This window comes from Budorcas taxicolor, chromosome 7 (assembly GCF_023091745.1).
Source record: "Budorcas taxicolor isolate Tak-1 chromosome 7, Takin1.1, whole genome shotgun sequence".
NCBI lineage: Eukaryota > Metazoa > Chordata > Mammalia > Artiodactyla > Bovidae > Budorcas > Budorcas taxicolor.
In genome coordinates this window covers 37,492,036-37,518,386 of record NC_068916.1, presented here as the reverse complement: position 1 = coordinate 37,518,386, position 26,351 = coordinate 37,492,036, and the positions used below count along the sequence as shown (strand labels likewise).

Sequence of the window (26,351 nt, the reverse complement as noted above, 5' to 3'; positions counted from 1 at the left end):
GTTTTCATTGTTTCCCCGTCAATTTGCCATGAAGTGATGGGACTGGATGCCATGATCTTATTTTTTTGAATGTTGAGTTTTAAGCCAGCTCTCCTCTTTCACTTTCATCAAGAGGCTCTCTAGTTCTTCTTCGCTTTCTGCCATAACGGTGGTGTTATCTGTGTATCTGAGGTTATTGATATTTCTCCTGGCAGTCTTGATTCCAGCTTGTGCTTCATCCAGCCAGGCATTTCTCATGATGTACTCTGCATATAAGTTAAATAAGCAGGGTGACAATATACAGTCTTAATGTACTTCTTTCTCAATTTGGAACCAGTTTGTTGTTCCATGTCTGGTTCTAACTGTTGCTTCTTGACCTGCATACAGATTTCTCAGGAGGCACATAAGGTGGTCTGGTATTCCTATCTCTTGAAGAATTTTCCACAGTTTGTTGTGATCCACACAGTCAAAGTCTTTTGTGTAGTCAGTAAAGCAGGAGTAGATGTTTTCCTAGAACTCTCTTGCTTTTTTGATGATCTAACCAGATGTTAGCAATTTGATCTCTGGTTCCTCTACCTTTTCTAAATCCAGCTTGAACATCTTGAAGTACACGGTTCATGTACTGTTGAAGCCTGGCTTGGAGAATTTTTGAGTATTACTTTGCTAGTGTGTAAGATGAGTGCAATTGTGCAGTAGTTTGAACATTCTTTGGCATTGCCTTTCTTTGGGATTGGAATGAAAACTGACCTTTTCCAGTCCTGTGGCCACTGCTGAGTTTTCCAAATTTGCTGGCATATTGAGTGCAGCACTTCACAGCATCATCTTTTAGGATTTACAATAGCTCAACTGGGATTTTATCACCTCCACTAGCTCTGTTCATTGGAGAAGGAAATGGCAACCCACTCCAGTGTTCTTGCTTGGAGAATCCCAGGGATGGGGGAGCCTGGTGGGCTGCCGTCTATGGGGTCTCACAGTCGGACACGACTGAAGTGACTTAGCAGCAGCAGCAGCAGCAGCTTTGTTCATAGTGATACTTAAGCCCCATTATCTTAAGGCCCTTATCACTTTGGAGCTACACAAAATTTAACCTGTTCTTAAATAAAGTTATATTCCAGTCACCTATGGAATAATCTATGTCTTAATTCCTTGTTCCATTAATCTGTGATTTTTGAAGCAGCTCTATGTGACCTGTCATAAAAAAAAGTGATATTTGATGGATACTCAGCATTCTGTCATTTTTTTCTCGTCTAGGTTAGGAAATGTCTTTGAAACCCCTGTTTATTTTCTAGAACTGTAAAATGCTAGAAATTCTATAAAGCAGTTTCAGGTTCACAATTATTATTGAGAACTTTTTAATATGTTATTTAAAGGTTTGTTTTATTAACTTGGCCTAGGTCACAAAGCTCATTAATATTAATGACTAGGCTTCTGAGGCATATAGCTTCTCTAATCATCAACAGATACAAAATGTTAAGCCAGACTGTATAGTTTTATTATGTTATGAGTCATTTCAGGCAAACATCACATGTAACAGGCAAGAGCTGAACAGTCCAGTTTTAATGTTTCTGAGTCAAACCTTTGGCTTTTTATTTCTCCTTGTAGATAAACTATAAAGTTTTTAAATTGACATGGAAGCATATTTTCATAGACTTCATATGAATATATAATTCATTAAAATGCTTGGAAATAATCATTCAAAACATTTTTTATTAATCAAATTAAGATAAAGGATAAACCTGGAGGCACATTTACTTTTTTAATACTACCAATTTTAAAATCACATTTTTCTTCTCTTAAAGAAGTTTGCATGATACGAGATCTTACTGTTGTTTGAAAATTTATATAAATAGGAGCTACTAAGTGATATATTCTGTTTATTCCAAAGAGATGATCTAACAGTCTCTGTAGCTGTCTCTAGCTTTTCCTATAAAACAGCAGTGCATCAAATGGTAGTGAAGAGGGCCTGAAATTTCATCCTTGAAATGAATAATTATGCTTTATTCAATACAGCTGATTTTACTTTCTTCTACTAGCATATAAACAACAGGTCCTTTTAAACTAGTATTAGTGAACATAATTTGGAATATGAATGCTTATTAGGTCACTTTTGTTAAGTAGAGCTAATAATTTGAGGCATTTGTGTACAGTAGGGATTGGCAAACATCTTTTCTACAAAGGGCCAAATAGTAAATATTTTTTAAACACATAAGCAACCACAGACCATACATAAACCATACATAAACAAATGAGTGTGGCTGTGTTCCAATAAATCTTTATTTATAAACACTGACAGCAAGCCACATTTAGCCTGTGGACTATAGTTTACCAACCCCTGGTCTTCATTCGTTTGAATTCTCCATTTTCTATGCACCTCTTTAATCAACTGGTGTTGGCTTTTTCTTACCAAAACACCAAAAATACTTTGGCCAATGTCAGTAGCAAAATAAAAACTTCCTAGTCCTTTTTTCAGTTGGGTTTGGGGAGCCTTTGACACTTGAATTGCTCCTTCTTAAAACTCTTTTATCTTTCTTTAGGGTCCATGATAGCACTTTTTGAGTTTTTATCCTACCTCTCAAGACATTTGTCAGATTTTGTTTTTGCAAGGCCCTACTTTTTTTTTTTAATAGCTGATTCCTTAAATATTAGTGTGCATTAGGGATCTGTTTATATTTTATATTGTTTCCAGAATAGGCAGTCTATAGGCACAGAGAGTAGATTGCTGTTGGGACAAGGGGTTAGGAGGGAGGGTTGGTAGATGATAGCTCAAGGGCCCATGGCTTCCTTTTGGGGTGATGAAAAGGCTCTAAAATTAGTGTGGTGATAGTTACATAGTTCTATGAATATACTAAAAAACTAATGAATTATACACTTTAAATGGGTGCATTGAATGGTGTATGAGAGTCTCTTGGACAGCAAGGAGGTCAAACTAGTCAATCTTAAAGGAAATCAACCATGAATACTCATTGAAAGGACTGATGCTGAAGCTGAAGCTTCAGTATTTTAAAGGTCACCTGAAGCAAACAGCCAACTTATTGGAAAAGTCCCTGATGCTGGGAAAGATAGAGGGCAGAAGGAGAAGAGAGTGGCAGAGGATGAAATGGCTGAATGGCATCACCAAGGCAATGAACATGAACTTGGGCAAACTCCAGGAGATGGTGAGGGACAGGGAGGCCTGGAGTGCTGCAGTCCATGGAGTTGCAAAGAGTTGGACATGATTGGGTGACTGAACACACACAAAATGATGTATGATTATCTCCATAAGGCTGTTAAAAGACTATAAATTAAAGTCTCCAATGTTGTTTTTTTTCCTAAGTTAAAAATTAAGCTCATATTCCACCCTTTACTCAAGTACCATAGTACAGACTGAACAATCTCCCAGTGCTATCTATTTTGAATTCATAGTAATAACCCCCAGACACTACATTTTAAATGTAAAATGAAAATCTTATTTATGAACTCCAGATATACTTAGGATTATAGAAAAATACCAGCTTGTTAGAACCATTTCATCTTTAGAATATGCATTATTAGTTCATTTGATGATTCCAAGAGGAATTTTCAAATTATAATCAGGTAATTAGGTTAGCAGGGAACTAATGTGGATGGGAAAAAATCTGCTCGATCTTCATCTGTCAACATTACAAGTTAAAAATTTGTAATGGAACAACGTGATTACAAGTTAACAATTTCTTCTAGATGATTATTGCCTTAAATTAACCTCATAATCAAATTAGTTACTGTGCCTGCCTGTCTTTAGGGTTTTGGGCCCACATGTGTTGAGGGTGAAATAGTGGGTTTCCTATTATTATGCTGCAGGTTAACAGTAGGTTTTCAGATGCCTCTTAAATGATGAATCCAATGCCCTTCATAACATGAAACAAATGTTGAACTTACACTTTTTAGTATGCAGACACAGAGCTTCCAACTAGCTGGTAAGAACTGTAAATTCTAACTAAATTGTAAAATTAATGCTCATTTAGGTGCACATATTGGTTCTTTTTTAAAACCTTAACAACTGACCTGACAGTATGAGATGGAAAAAAAAATTAAACCAACATACGTTTTTAATTGCCTTTTTTTTTTAGCACTGTGAATTACGTTAGGTTGCTTAATTTAGGATGCAAAGTGTGCAGTAGCTGCTGAAAGTATACATGCACCATCCAAATTTCTGTGAATTTACTCTTGGTATGGTAAAGTGACTTTATGAACAAAGGAGAAACCCAGACTTGGATACTGAGCTCATAGTCTTTAAACCTACACATTGAAAACATAATATGATTTCCATTTGGTATCTAGTTTACCCGGAATCCCTCAGTTAGGATGCTAACATATGTTTTGAGAAATTAAGTAATGTCACTACTCCTAAATCTGTAGTGATAATGGTTTAGTAACCAGATAAGTACTTATAATTAGAATAAAGTATAATTTTCAGAAAAAGATAACATCACCTATAATATTTATTACAGGAAAAAAGCTCCATTTTTTTCCTCTCAGTGCTCTTCTTAACATAATTTCTTACTATATTTAAGAAGCTTCATGTAATCATATTCAAAACCTCTTATCTAGCTGATTATATTCAGCAACTGTAGCTAAATATTTCAATACCAAAGCTGAAAATCATAGTGACATATCAGCATACACATAATAAATTATAGTTAATGAATACTATAGGAGCCACAGTTTGATTGGTTCCAAGTTTGTGATCTGCTCAGGCATAGCACATTGTTAATGTTTAAGAGGAGAGAAAATATGGTGATGATATGATTGCCAAGCATATTGTTTTGACTACACAAGAATAAAGTAATATTTTAGCCAGAATGAAGAGAGCATATACAGATAACAGAGTAAATGTTCCAAAAGCTGCAGTATATATCCCTGATTAAACATTTAGTGACAATATTTTGTATATATTTTACATGATTTTTATATTGAATAAAAGTTTCTGTCCAAAAATGGTTTATTGTTATGTTGAGAGCCACAACTACTGTGTTTTTAGCTGAGTATGTATTTACAAAACCTCCTGTCTTCAGCTTTCACTTGTTTGAGGAAAAGGCCTTCAAGTATGAGAGGCCATTTTTCAAGCTAACTAGAGAATCAGTACTTAGAATTTAATTATTGTCCTACATGGTCCACATATTTACTGAGTATGGGAGAGTTATAAGACCTGTAAAACTACTCTCAGCATAGGGGGCAAACACTGTAAAATACTTTGAAAACATTGTCATCAGTTAGACAAAATCCATTTATTCTCATACTCTCCATGTATATTTTCCCACTCCCAGTGGGTGAGAGGGAACATATTTAAATTTAGCAACCTCCCCTTCTTAAAATTAAGCTTAATAAACATCTATTCAGTTATTAAGTACTATGATCAAGTACTGTACTAAGCTGTTAGATGCAAATAAGGGCAAGCCCCTCTCTTGAACAGCCTACCATCAATGGTATTTGATTGGCCAAAAAGTTCTTAAAGGTTTTCCTGTAAGATAATGGAAAAATCTGAACAAACTTTTTGGCCAACCCAATATAAATGTAAGTAATTCCATACAATGGGAGGGGAGTTTGTGGGAGAATAGATATATGTGTGGGCTTCCCAGGTGGCTTAGTGGTAAAGAATATGCCTGCCAGGCACAAGATGTGGGTTCAATCCCTGGGTTGGGCAGATCCCCTGGAGAAGGAAATGGCAACTCACTCTAATTTTCTCACCTAGGAAATCCCATGGACAGAGGAGCCTGGTGTGCTACACCCCACGGAGTCGCAAAAGAGTTGGACATGACTTAGCGACTAAACAACAATAACAGATAGATATATATGTAGGGCTGAGTCCCTTTGCTGTCCACCGGAAACTGTCACAACATTGTTAATTGACTGTACGTCAAAACAAAATAAAAGAGTTTAAAAAAATTGTTTTAGTTGCTAAGTTGTATCCAACTCTTTTGCAACTCCAGGGACTATAGCCCGTCAGGCTCCTCTGTCCATGGGATTTCCTGGGCAAGATGACAGGAGTGGGTTGCCATTCCCTTCTCCAGGGCATCTTCACAACCTAGAGATCAACCCACATCTCCTGCCTTGGCAGGTAGATTCTTTACTACTGAGTCACCTGGGATACCCTTTAAAATAAAATAGGGAAAGATAGGAATATGCATAGGGTGCTGCAATGTCAGCTGAGCTGAGTATTAAAGAATCTAGCCAAATGAAATAGCTGGTATATGTCCATGTATGTATGTCCATGCACACCCAAGAGCAACTGGGAGCATTACTGGGAGAAGACAGGGAACAACATGAACAAAGGCCTGAAGCATGCAGAATGCCACAGCTGCTGCTGGGCATGCAGTGCATGAGGAGGATGTTGGGAGACGAGGCCTGAGGGGGAGTCATGGGTCAGGTCGTGGAAGTCTTGAATGCCATGCTCATGATCTTGAAATTTGCTTTTGCTGTTTATATACTGCCATTATTCCTAAACAGATAAGCATTTGGTCAAACCTTACGTTGCAAAGATTGGAAGAAGACAAGTTATAATTAGGTTGGTTTGACCCTAGGGAAATGCTGTTCATGGCTTGGATTCCATGTGTTTGTTGCAGTTGTCCTTTTATAACTTCTATCAAACTTTGATACAAGCTCAGGGTTTTCAGTTTGCCCACTGCCCTCCTCAAACAGCGGAGCCAATGCCTGTGAGATTTTGGATCCTGCTAGGCTGGGCAGTAATGTAATGAAGAGACTTTGGAATCACAGGGCTTGAGGGAGCAACAGAAATCAGCTCCATATGCAGGTGAAAGTTGTAATTTTTCTTGCTGTGTTTCTCTGTATGATGTATTATATTCGTCGGGCTAACATTGTTTGTATGTTTCGGACTAACGCTGTTTGTATGTTTGGAATTAGAATTTTAAACACGGCAATTATGTTAACTTTGTGACATTTTCATGATAGATTAAAAAAATAATAATGTAACAGAGACAAAGAGTTGCTTTTTTTTTTCTGGAAATTTTTGAGAAATTTAAGATCTTAACCTCACATTTTACATCTCTTACTTGGCACCTTCTCAGCCATGTTTATTGATCTATTTATTTACCCTCAGTAGAGCATTTATGTTTTTCTGTACATAATGAATTAGAAAAGGGAAATAATTGTGCAAATTCATGGGGAGAACTCTTTTTCTGTAAGTTAGCTTGATATGCAGGTGAAAGTGGTATTTTATCTTGTTACCATAATGATGTAGTGGAAAGAACAATGACTAGTTCCAGTGCTGTGTACTTTGCATGAGTTACTTCAACTTTGTGAGACTAGTTTTCTCATCTGTTAAATAAGATGGTTGAGTCAGGCTACTGCTAAAGCTTTTTCTTATTGACATTTTGTTGTCCTCTACCTCAGTTCCCCGGTTTACTTTGTTTATAGAGGTTGCCTGTCAGCATCCTTAAGTCATAGAATTGATAAGAACCTTGGGCAATTGTGTAGTTCAGCCACCTTGCAGAAGAATGGAAATTTGCTCTTTCTACCTAGAATGTTTTACTTGCACCTTTTCAAACTGGCATCCTCTGAATCAAGCTGATTATAACATCTATTACCCCTTTTGTTGCCAGGATTAATTCCATTGACCTGATAATGGATAGAGAATCCTTTTTTTCTCACTATTCTATGTACATTCTTATAGTTGGAAGCTTAGCTATAAAGGACAACCTGCCTACCTAGAAAAGGATCTTTCTTTGGTCACGAGTGTACTCATTCCTATGGCTTATCTATTTCTGCATCAGTACTGTTTAAATGTTTACTGAATTACTGAATATTATGGGTGGTAGAAATGGTTAATGCTTATATATATGAGTAGAATTGCACTGACTATTCAGTAATAGTGTAGATAGTCCGCAAATAATAAGAGACACTGGAATATTTTTACAGTGATCTGTACTGTATATAGCTGTAGAGTGTAATTTATAGATTATTTAAAAAGTGGTGTCTAGTGATTTTTGTTTTATAAACCACTCAGTGGAATTTGAAATATTATTTAAATTTTATATCTGTCTATTTCTGTAAGTGAAAAGGAGAAAATTTCTTTAGGTACCTAGCAAATTATTTTTAGGTTTAACTAAGACAAGAAACTAGTAGTATTTCTTTTACTGGAATCCTCTACTCCTGATTTTCTGGTATAAATATAATTGTATGGTTTCTAATTCTGATGTCCTACTTAATTTTAAAAGCTAAGCAATGTAAATTTGGTTTAATTCTTATCTAGTTTATGTCTATATTATTTAGAGTTTATTATTAAATAATTTGTGATGAGACTAATGCATTTCTGTCTTGAAAAATATGTATATGTTCCTAATTTCTAACAAATGGGAAAGCAAATTATATTCTTACTGTCAGCTTCCATTAAGTTAGACCTCTCTGAAGACCTTACTAAATTTTATTTCCATGGGAATTTTGCTAATGGTATATGCAACATTATCTAGGTACTCATAGATAGGATTACAACTCAAAAATAGAGGAAATAGGTGAACAAATACATTTTCCTTCTCTTTTCAGAAATGGGCAGAATGTCAGTCTTTGCACCTTCATTTTCACTTTGCAGTGTTTTCAGATAGGGTGCAGAAAGTCTGTTTGGTGTTAATGCATGAGACCAGCTTAGACAACATAAGTCATGCATTTCCTAAATGGGCTCTTGGTTATATTCATATATATATAAAGCAGAAGAAAGAGAGTAAATCTTCTAGTCTGTACATATTTAGTTAACAATATTAGTAACTTTAATGAGTCTTACTGGAACCTTGAAGGCAGGCCACCCAGTTTTATTGCCTGTGTGGCAACTTCCTAAATTATTTGGATTCAGGTAATAAATACCTCCAGTTTCACATGCCATGCAAAATGCATTTATGAACCTGGTGATAATCATCAGTTATGGAACACCTACCTACCCTAAATATTGGTGTTCTGAAGGGGTCAGTCCCAGGCTGCCCTCCTGTTCACACTGCTTTCTTCTCCTGGCAGTCTTATTCAGTTTAAATAGCAATATATCAGTAACTCCCAAGTGTGTATGTCTTAGCTAATTTCTTTTTCTGGCTTCCCAGGCTTATTTCACATATTTTGGGGAAATATCACAGACGTATCAAACTAACTGTCTGAAACTGCACTTTTGAGTCTCCCTTCAAATCTGCTCCTCTGTAGAGTTTCCTATCTCAGTTGCATCTGTCAGTTTCTCTTGCTAGAAACCTGAGAGTCATTCTGACTCCTCCTATTCCTTCACCTCCTTCCCCAACCCACATCTGTTTGGTCAGTTCTGTTCAGTTCAGTCGCTCAGTCGTGTCCAACTCTTTGTGACTCCATGAATTGCAGCACGCCAGGCCTCCCTGTCCATCACCAACTCCCGGAGTTCACTCAAACTCACGTCCATCGAGTCAATGATGCCATCCAGCCATCTCATCCTCTGTCATCCCCTCCTCCTCCTGCCCCCAATCCCTCCCAGCATCAGAGTCTTTTCCAAGGAGTCAACTCTTCTCATGAGGTGGCCAGAGTACTGGAGTTTCAGCTTTAGCATCATTCCTTCCAGAGAAAACCCAGGGCTGATCTCCTTCAGAATGGACTGGTTGGATCTCTTTGCAGTCCAAGGGACTCTCAAGAGTCTTCTCCAACATCGCAGTTCAGAAGCATCAATTCTTCGGCGCCCAACCTTCTTCAGAGTCCAACTCTCACATCCATACGTGACCGCTGGAAAAACCATAGCCTTGACTAGACAGACCTTTGTTGGCAAAGTAATGTCTCTGCCTTTTAATATGCTGTCTAGGTTGGTCATAACCTTCCTTCCAAGGAGTAAGTGTCTTTTAATTTCATGGCTGCAGTCACCATCTGCAGTGATTTTGGAGCCCAGAAAAATAAAGTCTGACACTGTTTCCACTGTTTCCCCATCTATTTCCCATGAAGTGATGGGATCAGATGCCGTGGTCTTCGTTTTCTGAATGTTGAGCTTTAACTGAACGCTATCTCTTCTACCTCTAAACCATTAAAATTTTTTTTCACTTTTCTCTATCACTGCTGCTGTCACTATCTTTGCCTACTACTACTACTAGTAAGTCGCTCCAGTCGTGTCCGACTCTGCGCGACCCCAGAGACGGCCGCCCACCAGGCTCCGCCATCCCTGGGATTCTCCAGGCAAGAACACTGGAGTGGGTTGCCATTTCCTTCTTTGCCTAGATGAATGCAATATAACCTCCTAGCTGATGCTCCACATCTAGTTTGTCCAGCTCTAATCCATTTACAAATAAAAGCCGAAGTGACTTGCTAATATGTAAATACAGTTACATCATTCTTAAAATTCTCCAGTGACTTTCCATTGCTCTTAGACTAAAGATTTTCTCTTCTTTCCATCCCAGAAGAGATGATAGGGCCTGTATTAGTTTGCTAGGGCTGCTGTAACAGTACCATAGACTGGGTAGCTTCTAATAACAGAAGTTTATTTCACCACAGTTCTGGAGGCTAGAATTTTGAGATCGAAGTGTCCTCAAGATTAATTTCCTCTAAGGCTTCACTCTTTGGCTTATAGACGGCCGTCTTCCTCCATTGTCTTCATAGAGTCATTCCTTTCTGTGTCTGTATCCTCATCTCTTCTTATAAGGACAGGAGCCATATTGGATTAGAACCCACCCACAGGGGTTTATCTTTTAATTGTTGAATTATAGGGTTTCTTTATATATTCTGGATATCATATTTGTATTAGATAATGATTCATAAATATTTTCTCCTATTCCATGGGATAGAATCTTCTCTTAAATCTTCAGTGTTATCATCCTTTTGAGACCCTTTTTGACCACCTAACCTGGAATCTCCACCTACCTACCCCCAAACACACATTACTTCTTGCTTTTTCTTCCTAGCACTTATCAACAAACATTCCTATATATATGTTGTGAATTATGGTGATAGTTTTATTATTATTGTTGTTATTGTTTTTATTACATTTCTTGTTTATTATCTGCTTTCTTCAACTAGAATGTGAGGGATTTTGATTTCTGTTGCTCTTTGCTATTTATGTAGTACCTAAAACAGACTTTTTACACCTTTAATAAAAACTTATTGAATAAAAATGCATGAATTTAACACATAACAATGCTCTTTTTTTTTTAATTGGTAAAATATAGAACACACGCAGAAAAATAGCACAGTAATTTGTCAAAAAAAGACATTCTTATATCCAACACCAAGATCAAGAAATAATTATTGCCTAATTTATAATAATAATAATCAGAAGAAATGAGAAGCCTCTCCTGTGCTTTCTCCCAGTTACTGCCTCCTCTGTCAAGTCACCCAGAGGTGATCAGTGTTGTGATACTGCAATAATGTTTTTGTTGCTTCATTACGGTTTTACCACCTAAGTGTTTCTCAAACCTTTTCTGTTGTTTTTTTAGAATCTTCTTGTGCACAAATTCTGTGGCCACTCCTAATGTTCAACATTGTTTTGTTAGAGTCATGCATGATACTGTATTTGGCTGTAGTTTGTTGTCCTGTCTGAATAACATTCCATTGTATTCCTCTTCTGTTGAAACAAAGTTTTATTACTTCCAGTTTTGGTTCTTTTGAATCATAATGCTATCACTATTCTTGCATCATATCTCATGGTGCCCAAATGTGTATATTTCTATAGAGCTCAATATTAATATTTAGGACTGAATTTCTGGGTCATAGGATGTATATAAATATTCAGCTTTAGTAGATAATTCCAGACAAGTTTGAAAGATAGTTATACATAATTTTATCCCTTTCAACATATATTTTCATGTTTTTCTCTGTTTGGATATCCTCTTCTGGCAAGTGCCTATTCAAGTCTTCTTTGTTGCTCTTTTTTTTTTTTAAAATCAGATCAAGCCTGTCAGTCCAGACTGCCCATGAGTAGCCTTTCAGCTAGGGGAACTGCCAGGAAACCTCCCAAAAAAAAGGCTGTTCCTAATTATTTGTCCCTCACTCCCAGTCCTTGCATTTCATCACTGGCCAGACTTTCGGATCATTCACACTGGCTAAATCAAATTTGGCCTCTAAGGGTCTCCTGATGATTTCCTACTTCTCTTCAGCCAAATGCTACCACCCATGTGACTTTTTTAAAAAAATTGAGATATAATTTACATAACATAGTATTGGTTTGGGGTGTACAACATAATGATTTGAACCTTCTGTACATTTTCTGAAGAGTAAACAATGAAATTAAAGAGTTGATTCTCATTTGATAAGAAAATTTGTTACTTTCTGGTTATATTCTCAAGGAAAGCTCAAGTGTGTGTTTTCTTCTTAAAAATGGTATAATCCCAGGAAAGATTTTGATCAGGTGTACTCATAATATTTGTGGGACCTGAAGGAAGAGTAAAAAGGGAGGCCATCATTCATTCTAAACTTAAGTCATAAATAAAGCTGCCAAACTGTTAAATGAAACGTGATCTATACTTTTTTCTCAGTAAAGTACTTCTATAATGTCCTGAGAGGTCAGATTTGCATTTAATATTCTTGGACTCTGGGGGGTTCCATGTTAGAAAGAACGTGACATGGTGGGAAACTGGACCCTGGCCAGCCCCATCCCCCTTTCCTTTTTATCCTACACGCCCCATCTCCATCCTTATTTCCCCAGAACTTTTAACCACTGCCCCTGGCTACCCCTTGGGTAAACATAGATTCTCAAAATCTAGGATAATGCTCCTTACATATAGACATGAAACAAAACCATTCCCTCACTTTTTCATATTCTCATGGTCTTCTCTAAGTCATTGTGTGTCTAATGGGAAATGATCACAGTAATAGCTACCAGTTATTATGCCAAACATAGGGGGTTTTATATCAAGGTATTAGTTCTTTTCCTTCTTGGGGCTATTTCAGTAAGGCAAGACACTCAATTTAGTTGACCTTTGAACAATACAGGTTTGAACTGTGCAGATGAAAAAAATCCACAGATAATCCACTTACATGTGGATTTTTTTCGATAAATGCTGTGGCACTACATCACCTGCAGTTGTTTGAATCTAAGATTGGGAGCCGCAGATCTGGAGGGGCAGTTATGGGACTTCATCCACAAAATTTGGTAGACACAGCAGGTCCTGGATCCAGTCTCCCAAGGGTGCCTAGAATCTACTGTTATGGATGGATGTGTGTGTATAAAAATAAACATCTCTATATATATACACACACTCATGCACGCGTGCACACACACACACATTGTTTTAGATATTGTTATTTTAAGAAGTAATTTTTTTTAAGTTACCTTCCTTTCCTTTCCTAAGTGTAACATGACTAGAAAATACTACCTTGAAAGATGGCAAAGCAAAATAAAGGAAACAAGAGCCTAGCTTGGCTGCTACCTCTAAGTTACAGCAAATCAGTTGTTGACATGCTGATTCAGTCTTCGTTCTCTCTTAACTTTTGGCTGTGGGGGTAAAGAAATGAACTTGCTTCACTTTTCCCTAGGGTAAACCTAGGCTTATCATCTCTTTAACTGCCAGAGGAAATATGGCATAGCTGGATAATGCTGATTCAGCCTTTGGAGGTTTCATGTTATGTGCCAACAACTGATTTTTATAATATGATTGAAAAATTCATAGTTTTTAAAAAATCATTTGTAAAGGATACAGCTTTAAAGCCAGTGTGCTGCTTCATTCATTTTAAAACTTAAGTACTTATGTGAGTGTGTAAGACAAGCCAAAGAAAGGAATTTGAGCCTGTGTGCTTGGGCTACGTCTAAAGGGAAGTGCCATTTCTGAGCAGAGCCCCATTGACTCTCCTGAAGTTAGCTAGAGAAGACCTGGTTTGAAAAATGTTGGCTTTCTAAATAGAAATGGAAATCATTAAAACCAGTAAAACCAAAAAACAGCGAGGCTAGAAACTTGGAATTAATATAATGATGGCAATGACTGTAGGCAGTTAAGCACATGAATCAGTGTCTGTTGGCAGCAGTTTTCCACTTCTTCAGTTCATGGTGCCTGTTATGTCACATGAGCACGACAGTGTGGTCGGAGCAGGTAGCACATTCCTGATCTTCTCTCCTTGTTTAATTTGCATTTCCCAAAGGTACCTTGAGTAAAATAAACATGTTGGAACACTTTTCAGAAACTAGTTTGTTTCCTCAGTTTACAAAATCAACCCCAAGCAGACTGAGGTGGATTGAGTTACATGTTGCCCTCTCTCTACTCCACCGTCCTGTGTACATGCATAATATCACTCAGTATCTGTAGCATCCTTAAAGAGTTCTCTGTTGCCTGTGAGGGGAAAGGAATGAGCATGTTAAGTCCCAGCTTTGAAGCTGTGTGTTAATTGTTAACTTTTGCTGAGTCTGTGCATTTAAAAAGGTAACCATCTCAGCAGGTTAAGATCATAACTGTTAGTTGATGCTTGGAGGCAGCAGCTGTGCTGGTGTGCGGCATTAATGGCTGGATGAGTTCAATCAGATATGCTGCCGCCAGTGTCTTTGTGTAATGGTATTTACCAGGTTTCGAATGGACTGCTGAGAAAGATGAAATATAATCTCATGTATTATCTCTGTCTTGAAAAAATAGATAATGAAAGTGTTCCCTTGTTGGCCTGTATTTTGTTAACCTTTGTGGAATCAACGTAAAGAACAGATACCCCTGTAGAGTTGAAACCTTTTGTTACAGTGGAGTGTTATTAAATGTATTTTTTGAGTCCTTGTAACAGTGGGGTTGAGTAGACCAGGTAAGTTTTTTGGGTTTTTTTCCTTTTTTAAACCACTCAGAGAATAATGTGGCATATTCTGAGGCTAGCTGGAGAGAAAAGAAATGCAGTGTAAACTGTACAAAACTAAATTTTTTTCTTTCTTTCTCCCTTCCTTCCTTTCTTTTCTTTATAGAGCCTGCAGAAAGTTCTTGTGGAATTCAGTCACAAGGAATTGTTTGATTTCTATAACAAGGTATGTCTTTTTTTCAATAATTTCCGATATGGGGTTTTTTCACAATGTTTCCTCCATTTCATAAATTCTTATTTTTAAATGCCCTATTATGGAGCTATGGAGCTTGAGTTCCTTAAACTTCCCTTGTGAATACCTTGTGTTTCACAGTAGGAAGCATTGCTGCGATGAAGAAGATGTGACAGACTAAATCAGGAAGAAAATGGATATGGTTTTGATTAAAGCAATAGGATTATTGTTTTAATGTAAAGCATTAAGTAATAAACTGTGTAGTGTCTAGCCACACTGGCCCTCAGATAATGTTAAATATTTTAATTTCTTGGCCCAAGGGAAAAGGAACATACCAGGCCTGTAAAGATTTATCTCTGAGGATATTTCATGTTTCTTTTCAAATCCTGATCTTTGTAACCCAGGAAAACACACTGTTCCCTCTACCACCCGGCCCCACTTACAAACCTTACGTAGTGATCATTTAAGATAAAGCAGCTAGGTTCATTTTAAACAGTAGTATTTAGAAATCCTTCTGTACAAATTCGAAAACTTAGCAAGCTGGGATTCTAATAGCTTCACGTAAAAAGAAAAACTTTCCAAGTGGTATATTTATTGCTCTGTGAGTGGATTTAAAATGCAGAGCTACCAGTTGCATTCTTTCGCTTCATTTGCATGTTTCTAAACAACACTTCATATGAGTTTCTCTCCCTTCACCAACTCTCTCTCTCTCTCTCTTTTTTTTTTTTTTGTCTCTGTAAACAGCTAGAAACCATACAAGCACAGCTGGATTCCCTTACATGATGGTCTTGAAGACTGGTTTCTCTATCACACTTCTGCCACCTCCTTATTTTGCTTTGAAGATTAACTGCCAGGTTGTGTTTTCTGAAGGATTCAGTCGCTTTCTGCTTGTAAATTATATGGCTTATTGCTTCTTAGACAAATAACAGCCGAGGAAAATCACTGTTATGAGTACTGATGTTCTAATATACATTCTCTGGTTCTGCGTGCCACAAGCAAGCAGTTGTTTAAGAACGTTGTTTTAAAGGAAACAAAAGTGGCTATCATGTGGTTTTTACTGCTTATTTTTGCTTTATTGCCTGACCTGTTTATTTTTTATATACTTGATGATACTTGGGTGTTTTAAGGAGGATCTGTGGATACAATATAATGTGTACCTTAGAACACAGAATGTCATTAATTACATTAATAAACATAAGACAGTAGCCACATTCAATTAAATACATTATGGCATTTTTTCCTTTAATATAATGAGTATATTTTGAAATTTTAAAGAAAGCTAGTACTAGTTTATAAGTCAACTCTAATGAGTATCTCTGTGTGCTTAATTTTTTTCTCTGAGCTTAATGATTTAATAACAGTTTACATTTTTGTGTGCTTTTCTTTGTACTGCAAATTAATAATAATTCATAGCATGGGAGACAGGTTCAGATCATGAATAAAAATAATTGTAATGAGTGCTAAATGAATATCCTTAAATTTTTAAAACATTTTTATATTCTCTTTCTGTAAATACATTAATTCATTTCAATCAATGAGATTTTTATGTCTTAGAATTAGTTGAACTAAAGTGCACAGTATTTTATGCTATGGCTATATATATACATATGAGTATAGTTGGCAGCAGAAAATAATCACTTGAAGTTTTTATGAATGAAAAGTCTGTACTGTATTTTTTCTGGGGAGACAGGCAGACAGCAAGGGAGGGAGGAAAGAGGGAAAACGGGAGAGAGAGGTATGAGGTATCTGAGTAATACAAATGTTAAATGTCTCCCAAATAAATGTTCAGTATATGGAATTATGCCCCTATTTATTTATCTGTGTGCTTGTATGTTGTTGCTTAGAAGGATTGGGTGTTTGGATTATTTCAGAATGTAAATATTATAGTGGCTATCCATAGTTGATTGATTTGAAAAGTTGTTAAACTTCCATCGATAGCATATCTAGAAGACACTTTTATAATGTAATAGGATTGTTTCCATATATAGCTTGTAGGACCTGTCATATATTTTTATGCACTGTTCTGCTGGTCCCCAGAGGAACGTACCTGACTGCTATAAACATTTTGGTAAATATTCTTTCAGACTTCTTATGTACAAATAGACATCCATCATTTCAAGCTGAATTTGTTAGGCCTTCTGACAGTGACCATATGAATAGGTAGACATTTTCATTGGTATGATACCGACTTAATTCCCAGTGTGGGTATCTAAGTGAAATGTGACACTTCCTAATGAAATTTTCTATTGTAGCTTAAAATAGTGGTAAATAGTTTTCTCTCCATTAGTTTAGTTCAGGAAAGTCTGACCAAAGGCATTAAAGGAAGGATGGGTCATTGGAGGTCTAATTCCAGCTAAGAACATAATTCTTCTTGAAGCATATTTAATTGCAGATAATTTTACTTCTTCAGCCACTACCATTGTTATGATATACAAGTGAAAAAGAAGGTATCATTCCCAAAGATTATTGTGTGTTATTTTTTCACAGAAATAAGGTGGGTGGAGTGATAAGTGGAAACTGAAACCTTCTTTCTCAGCAGATAAACATGTTTTATGTGAATGCTTGTCATGAGGATTGAATGAAAATATAATTACTTGTTAGAAAGAACTACTGCAAATAATATTTGCAGTTCTTTGACTAGAAAATCTGATTTTTAAAATTGGGAAACACCAAAAAATCATAAATGCGTAACCTAAAGTTATATACTGTCATTTTTCAGAAATGGCCATTAATGACATTTTAGTAGATTTTATTGAAGGTTATTTTTTTCCTATTCATGTATCTTTCTCTACTATCATTAAGAAGTCCTTCATTTGAATGGATAATTATTATTTAATTATCCAATCTATCAGTGTTGGCCATTGAGATGATTTTCAATTTTAAAAAATACTAAAGAACTCACTGATGAAGATCATTATAAATAAACCCTAGACCACATTTTTTCATTATTTTATTATTAAGACAGATTCCTAGAAGTGGGATTGTTATGCCAAAAGTATGAAGATTACTTTTATTTTTACTTTTAATGGAATTTTATTGTAAATATAAAATTGCCTATTTTTTTTAAAAATGTGTTAAAAAAAGGTCTCTCCCCAGGAGTACCCACCTAACTCATTGGAAACATTTAGTTTTTATCATTTCATATGTCTCATATAAATGTAAACACACATCCCTCTTTGTATTTGTTTTTTTAATTTATATTTATTTTAAGGCCATTTTTGCATACTGATAAATTACTTCCCCAAAGGTTATATCAGTTTATAGTCATACCAACAATAAGTGAAAAATTCACCTGCCTCAAGCCAACTTAATCAGCCCCTTCTTCCTACTGTATGTTTCATTCTCAACATTATTTTTAATTTAGGGGTGGGTTTTGGGAAGAGTGTGGAGTGAGAGTTGGTTGGATAATGGAGTGTCACTAATTACCTGGAATATATTATGTTGATAATTCCAGAGAGATAGAAGAGGAAAATTTCTTCTAAAATCAGGAAATGTGAAAAACAGTTGCCCAGTAGCTAAGTGAAGTCAGACATTTATTTATTTATTTCCTTCCTCAACAAATATTTTATGACTGCCTATGGTGGCAGGAACTGTGTGTACTCTAGGTACTATGCTAACAGTGATGAGCAAAACTAATACACTTCCTGGCTTCTAGAAGTATAATGTGTTAGACAGTCAGTATAAAAACAAGCAAAATGTAATAAATTGTGAACAAGTATAGGATGAAAAATAATTGAATTCTCTTGAGAGAAAATAAAAGATAGGACCAAATTTATATGGGGCATCAAGGAAGGATTCTCAAAGGAAGTGAGTTTTGGGCTGAGTCCTGTAGGATGAGTTAGAATGAGGCCGTAGCAAAATAGACTGAAAAACATTGTAGATAAAATGGCCAATGCAAAATCCCAGAGACTGGAAAAGGCTCAGCACATTCCAGGAACCGAAGATCAGTGTGGTTGGAGTGTCATGACAAGTGAATAGTAGAGTGGTTTTCAGTAGAGAGGCAGCCTATCACAGTTCAGTTCAGTTCAGTTGCTAAGTCGTGTCTGACTCTTTGCGACCCCATGAACTGCAGCATGCCAGGCCTCCCTGTCCAGCACCAGCTCCTGGAGTCCACCCAAACCTGTGTCCATTGAGTCGGTGATGCCATCCAACCATCTCATTTTCTGTCGTCCCCTTCTCCTCCTGCCCTCAATCTTTCCTAGCATCAGGGTCTTTTCCAATGAGTCAGTTCTTCTCATCAGGTGACCAAAGTACTGGGGTTTCAGCTTCAACATCAGTCTTTCCAATGAACACCCAGGACTGATTTCCTTTAGGATGGACTGGTTGGATCTCCTTGCAGTCCAAGGGACTCTAAAAGAGTCTTTTCCAACACCACAGTTCAAGAGCATCAGTTCTTCTGTGCTCACCTTTCTTTATAGTCCAACTCTCACGTCTGTACATGACCACTGGAAAAACCATAGCTTTGACTAGACGACCTTTGTTGGCAAAGTAATGTCTCTGCTTTTCAATATGCTGTCTAGGTTGGTCATAACTTTCCTTCCAAGGAGCAAGCGTCTTTTAATTCCATGGCTGCAATCACCATCTGCAGTGATTTTGGAGCCCAAAAAAATGAAGTCTGACATTGTTTCCACTGCTGCCATCTAATGTCTTACACATGTATCCCCAGGGTACTGCCTTCTGCAGGCTGCCATCATCTTTGCCCTGATTACCCTGCTTTCTCCAGCCTCACTTCAGTCCAGCCTCCACACACAGCTAATATTCTTATTACTGGAGTATAATTGCTTTCCAATGTTGTGCTAGTTTCTGCTGTACAACAAAGTGAACCAGTTATACATATACATATATCCACTCCCTCTTGAACCTCCCTCCTGCCCCTGCTCCAACCCCGTCCCATGCCTCTGGGTCATCACAGAGCACCAAGCTGAGCCCCCTGTGCCATACAGCAGCTTCCCACTAGCTATCTGTTGTACACAGACATTATGTATGTACAGCATATATGTCAGCACAGCTCTCTCAGTTCAGTTCACTCTCCCCGTCCCCCTTGTGTACACGTGTCTGTTTTCTGCGTCTGTGTCTCTAGTCCTACTCTGCAAATAGGTTCATTGGTGCCATTCTTCCAGATTCCATATATATGCATTAATATATGATATATGTTTCTCCCTTTCTGGCTCATTTCACTTTGTATGACACTCTGGCTCCATCCGTATCACTACAAACATTAACCATGTTAATTTACACTACCTCTCTGCATTAAAACTTCAAAGACTTCCCATTAAACTTCCAAGTAAAATTTGAAGTGTTCAGAACCTCAGGACAGACTAAGAGTCATATACTAGTTTTATTGCCTTTTGTGCTACTTAATTTTCTTAAGCTCAGTTTCCTAATCTTTGTGATGGTAATAATAATAATCTAAATTACATGGAATTATTATGAAGATTAAATGACATATTTCAAATTAAACATTTAGCATAATTCCTGATTTACAATAATCATATAAGTGTTCGCTGTCATTTTCATAATCACTAAGAAAATGACTAGGCTTTCTGTTGAAATTATTCCATGTAAAGTGTGAATTAAACCTGGAGAAAGCTTCCTATGAAGGCCCTTCACTTTGTAGTTAATTAGTGTTCTAGTAACAGCTCTATCCTATGATAACTAGATTTGAGCATATTGCCTATCTATCCCATTCTTAATTTTTTTTAATAACAAGGTAATAGGTGTGTTATGAGATAGTACCATCTTTCTACATAGCTCTCCTAGCTCTGAGGATTCTTCCTCTCTAACTCTATTCAATGAATTCTTACCTCTTCTCACCTTAAACAATGGCTTCTACAACTTATTTATTATACCAGGTGTCTGTAAACTATGCCCTGTGGGCCTAATCCCCACCACTTGTTTCTATAAAGTTTTATTGGAACACAGCTCTGGCAGACAAACTCTCAGTCATCCTTGTCTTTTGATATTTATACCTAGGTCAAATCCTGTCCCCTTGAGTGTGGGCAGCACCTGTTAACTTGCTTCTAGCCGATAGAATATGACAAAGGTAATGGGATGTCACTCCTGTGACTGTTACATTGCGTAAAATTCTGTCATGATACCAAACTCATTTAGAGACTTTCTCCCTTCTTGACTTTGAAGAAACCAGCTGCCATATTGTAAGAGGGGCTCTGGACAGAACCACGTGGCAAGGAACTACAGGTGACCTCTAGGTGCTGAGGGCAGCCAGCAGCCACCAGGAAGCTGAGGCCCTAAGCCCTCAGTCTTGAGGTCACAAGGAAATAAATTCTTCAACAACTGGAGTGGGTTGGAAGTAGATTCTTTGCCAGTCAAGCCTCCAGATGAGAGCATATTCCAGTTGACTGTGATTGCAGCCTTGTGAGAGCCTGCATGAAGGACCCTGACTCTGGACTGATCCATGATAACTGTGAGATAATAAATGCATGTCAATTTAAACTTCTAATGTTATAGTAATTTTTTAAGTTGTAATAGATGACTAAAACTAGTCATGTTCTTTTATTTACATATAGTCATACAGTCCATGACTGCTTTTGCAATACAATGGTAGAGTTAAGTAGTTGCAACAGAGAGCATGTACCCAGGAAGCCTATAATATTTACTTGCTGTTTAGGTGCTAACTTGTGTCTGACTTTTTTTGCGACCCCATGAACTACAGCCCACCAGGCTCCTCTGCCCATGGTATTTCCCAGGCAAGAATACTGGAGTAGGTTGCCATTTTCTTCTCCAAAGGATCTTCCCGACCCAGAGATCGAACCCACATCTCCTGCTTGGCAGGTGGATTCTTTACCACTGACCACCTGGGAAGCCCATACTATTTATTACCTGGCTCTTTACATTGAAACAGTTACAGAGCCATTTCTTATATACCACACATCTTTAAGGCATCCCTAGAGGAATATTGCAGTTGGTAGGTACATAAATTCGTAAGACAGATATGATATATATTTCTATAGCATCACTTTTATTTTCATTTTTGCCAGCCACATGGCCATCCAATTAGACACTGTGGTTTTTCACGCTCCGTATCTACTGCAGCCATATGACTAGGTTTCACCAATGAAAGTGAGTGGAAATTATATTCATCTTCACTTTTCTTTGCCCATTCTGACTAAAACATAGATTTGTTGGGAGAAGGCAATGGCAACACACTCCAGTATTCTTGCCTGGAGAATTCCATGGACCAAAGAGCCTTATGGGCTACAGTCCATAGGATCACAAAGAGGTGGACATGACTTAGTGACTGTCACACACAAGGTTTTAACTGAGAAGATAAGGATGATGCCTTAAGGGATAGAGAGCAACAAGATGGAAGGAGGCTGGTCCCTAAATGTGCTTATGGAGCAGTACTGCTAATATGCCCTTGACAAGCTTTTGCCTCCAGACCCTTATATGAGAGAGAAGCATTTTGTTTAACAACTGTATTTGGTGTCATTTTAGTACAGCATCTTAGCTGGTAGCTTAAATGGGGGTACCATGATTTTAATTAGCCAGTGATTTAGAACATGTATATTTTTAAAGAGAGATGAATATTTTACAGCATATAATTGGAAATGCTCTTCCCAGGTGGCACAGTGGTAAAGAATCTGCCTGCCAATGCAGGAAACACAGGAGACCGTGGGTTCAACCCCTGGGTCGGGGAGATCCCCTGGAGAAAGAAATGGCAACCCATTCCAGTATTGTTGCCTGGGAAATCCCATGGACAGAGAAGCCTGGTGGACTATAGTTCATGGGGTCATAAAAGAGTCGGACACAGCTTAGCAACTAAACAACAACAATCTAGTTGGAAGTACATACAAAAGTTACAGAGAAAATGGGAAATTTCCAAGAAAAGTTTGTGCTCAGAGCCTGCAACTTCAGGCTAAGCTCTTAGGACTACTGGAGGATATATGAACCCCTCCCTAGTGTGGTTACTTGGAAAGTTTAAGAAACCATAGGTATATGCTCTCAATTTCCTCCAACATTTTACATAATCTGTTTTCCACTGTTGAAGAAGAGGGCCAGGACAGTTCTGACTTGTTCAGGCTCATTAGTCAGAAACTGCTCAGGAATTAGAATTTAAGTTTCAAATGAGTCAATTTTGCTTCCCTAAAACTTTGATTTTTGTCATCATCATGCAAATAGTTCTACTCAATACACCAGCCTCATTTAATGCTAATATTAGGAGCACATTAATTTGAGGGACTTTATAGTAAAGCTTAATGGCATTTATAATTTTGGAGAATTTCAAGGCTTTTTCATTGCTTCCTTCCCTCTCCCTCCCCACTACCCCTGTCAAACATACTCTAGAATCTTATCAAAGGTCTTTTGCTTTTGTCTGAAGTGTAATAAGATTGTACTAGCTGACTCAAGACCTGTGATCCAAATCCGAGTGCTGACAGTTTTCATTGCTTGCTTTCTTTGTTTTATTTGAAATAGAAAGTTATTAGTTTTCATTTCAAAAGAAGTGTCTGCAAAGACAGGAAAGTTGAAGCAGGTCCAGGCTGTGTATCTGTAAGGAAGAGGAGGTTACAGGATTAGAGAAACTGTTTTAATCTCCAAAGCTGGCAAAATAATGAATAGATAATAATGTTCCCTTAGTAAAACTAGAGTTCAGTCAGTTTTAGCATCTTTTAATGAGTATGAGAATCTCATTCTATAAATGACTTGGATTTAAAAAATTTTTTTCTTCAAAGGAATCTAGGTAAAGGAAAGAAGGGGAAAGCATTTAACAGTAAATTTAATAGCTGAATTTATTTCTGAAGTTTTGAATAATACAATACATCCTTCCTGAATTGTTTAAGGAAGTCAATGATACGGTTTTTCTCATTTTTAATGTAGATTTGCTGGGAAGTGTGGAGCTCAGTGATATCTCAAGGTTGTTTCCCGTGTCTCTTTGCTCCTAGAATAACCAGATTTTCTTGATACTCTTTCTAACCCACAGTTCAGATTTTTCCTACAGGTTCAACCAGGCAACGTATGAACAAAGCAAGAGGCTGTCCCCAGAAACAGGCTGCTGTAGCACTTCAACTTTGGAAGGTTCAGCGTTTCTTCTCCTTCAGGAATGCTGTTATGCTCTGGCAGCAGAGCACAGTAATTTTCCAAATGATCAGATAAAGTAGTGACTCATGCATCCCAGACCATGAGCTCTGCTTTGCACTCTAGCTTCTCTATTATGTGCTGAAGTAAGTAGTCCTGTGAACATCAGGGTATTGAAGACATTGGCTGAACGAACTAATGGGGTGCACGAATAGTTTTTTTCCCTCTGCCTCTCTTATTTGCAGTGTGCTATCTGAATTCTTAAAAACAAACAAAACCATCATAAACCTCAGATTTACACAAGTAGGTTTCAAATGGCCTTAGCCAAATATATTGATAATCTGCTTAGGGAGTAGCCACTTCTCTTCTGGGGAGGGTTGCCTAAAGTCACTGATCCTTTCCTTCACCACACAGGAAATATATGAAGAGGATAAAAGCCTGATAACCTGCTAGAGACCCAGATTTCTCCTGTCCAGAATGCTGGAGCAAGTTCTCCCACTGCTGGGAGGAGATTTATGGTGGTCATGAAGTTGACTTAGACATACTTCTGCTACTGTTGCTACAAAGTCTGAAAAACAATTATGTTCCTATGAAATTCAGAGGTGATTTATGTGACAGGGTCAAATGGCGTGCTCCAGAAAGACATCGGCAACATTCTGACATTGAGAGGTATAGATTTTGTGAGCTCATTACCCAGATGTCAGTTTTCTATTGAAAAAGTTGTCTTGATTAAAGTTACATATAAACACCCTGTTTACGAAGAAGCTTTCCCCACTGATCTGGGAAGTTCAGTGACAAAGTTTTAGAAAGACATCTCCCCTTACACAACACAGATTGTCCAGCTTGTATATTTGTGATCACTTAGAGCAGAAGTCTGAAAAAGTTCGCATAGATAATGCAGAAGGCAAGCAAGTTGCAGTAGAAAGCTGTTCAGTAACACTTCAGTTAAAATTTTCCCTTTGTTTCCAAGACCGTGTGTTTAGATGTAGAATCGCAGTGTGAGGATCCGTTTCTTCTGACAGAGTCATGATTTATAGTGTCTGATTTTTCTACCTCATGGCAGAAAGGACTCTCTGTGTCAGAGTGTCGGTGTTCCTTACTGCAGAGTATGTCCTGTACTTGGGTGACCTGAAAGAACTAGAATGGTAATACATCATCAGCCGGTTGGGTGCACCCACTTTCTGGACTTGAAAATCACCCAACACAGGCAGTCCCTACTCAGCAGGCTTGAGGGCCTCTGGGAGTGGCCCCCTCTGTCAGATGTGCTATTAACCTCCCTTGTATGTTTGCAATGCAGGAGGCACAAGAGATGTAGGTTCAGTCCCTGAGTTGGGAAGATCCCCTGGAGGAGGATATGGCAACCCACTGCAGTATTCTTGCCTGGAGAATCCCATGGACAGAAGAGCCTGGCAGGCTAAAGCCCATGGGATCGCAAAAATGCTGGACGCGACTGAGTGACTGAGTACATGTTTGGGTCAGCGGTCTTATAAAGTTCTTCTGGACTGACTTAGATGAATTGGTAGGTGCCCTGAGCTGAGGTCAGCAGGGTGTGACCACCGTCTGTAGGGTTATTTCTCCAGGCACTCAGGGAGAAATTGCTCACATGTTCTGATGTTATAGTGCCATGGTTCTTCTCTACTGGCTTCTGAGAACCTCTCTTCCTGTCTCAGTTTCCTGGATTATTTTCCTTGAGTTAATGCCATTTCCATAAATGCATTTGGATCCATTTTCTTTGGGCTTTACATTCAGTTAAATTTGTAATCATTTTGGTCTCAAAAACATTTTTATTATTTCTTATAATTAGCTTTGTAGTCTATGCTGGGGGATCTAGGGTTACAAAAGTACCTACTTGAAAAGGTGGGACCTCAAAAAGTTAAGTTTTCTTTCCATAGAATCATATTTTTTGAGAAGTAAAAAATCCTCCTATAATTAAATGATTATTCCTTATTTCATCACCTTTCTGACTGAATTACATGTATTTTCAGTTCAGTTTAGTTCAGTTGCTCAGTCATGTCCAACTCTTTGCGACCCCATGAACGCCAGGCCTCCCTGTCCATCACCAACTCCCAGAGTCCACCCAAACCCATGTCCATTGAGTCCGTGATGCCATCCAACCATCTCATCCTCTGTCATCTCCTCCTCCTCCTACCCTCAATCTTTCCCAGCATCAGGGTCTTTTCCAATGAGTCAGCTCTTCACATCAGGTGGCCAAAGTATTAGAGTTTCAGCTTCAACATCAGTCCTTCCAATGAACACCCAGGAGTGATTTCCTTTAGGATGGACTGGTTGGATCTCCTTGCAGTCCAAGGGACTCTAAAAGAGCCTTCTCCAACACCGCAGTTCAAAAGCATCAATTCTTCGGCACTCAGCTTTCTTTACAGTCCAACTCTCACATCCATACATGACCACTGGGAAAACCATAGCCTTGACTAGACGGACCTTTGTTGGCAAA

The 26,351-nt window shown here is 37.7% G+C and overlaps 1 protein-coding gene across 1 annotated transcript in view; it reads left to right on the top strand.

The window, feature by feature from the left end:
• The window catches only part of COMMD10 (COMM domain containing 10), a 179,365-nt gene extending 162,727 nt beyond the window's left edge, over positions 1-16,638 (top strand). Inside the window, exons 6-7 of the mRNA XM_052643870.1 lie at positions 14,801-14,860; positions 15,611-16,638. Of these exons, the coding sequence (XP_052499830.1) occupies positions 14,801-14,860; positions 15,611-15,649 (99 nt within the window). The 3' untranslated portion in view covers positions 15,650-16,638. The remainder of the gene's footprint in view (positions 1-14,800; positions 14,861-15,610) is intronic.
• Positions 16,639-26,351: the final 9,713 nt, after the last annotated feature.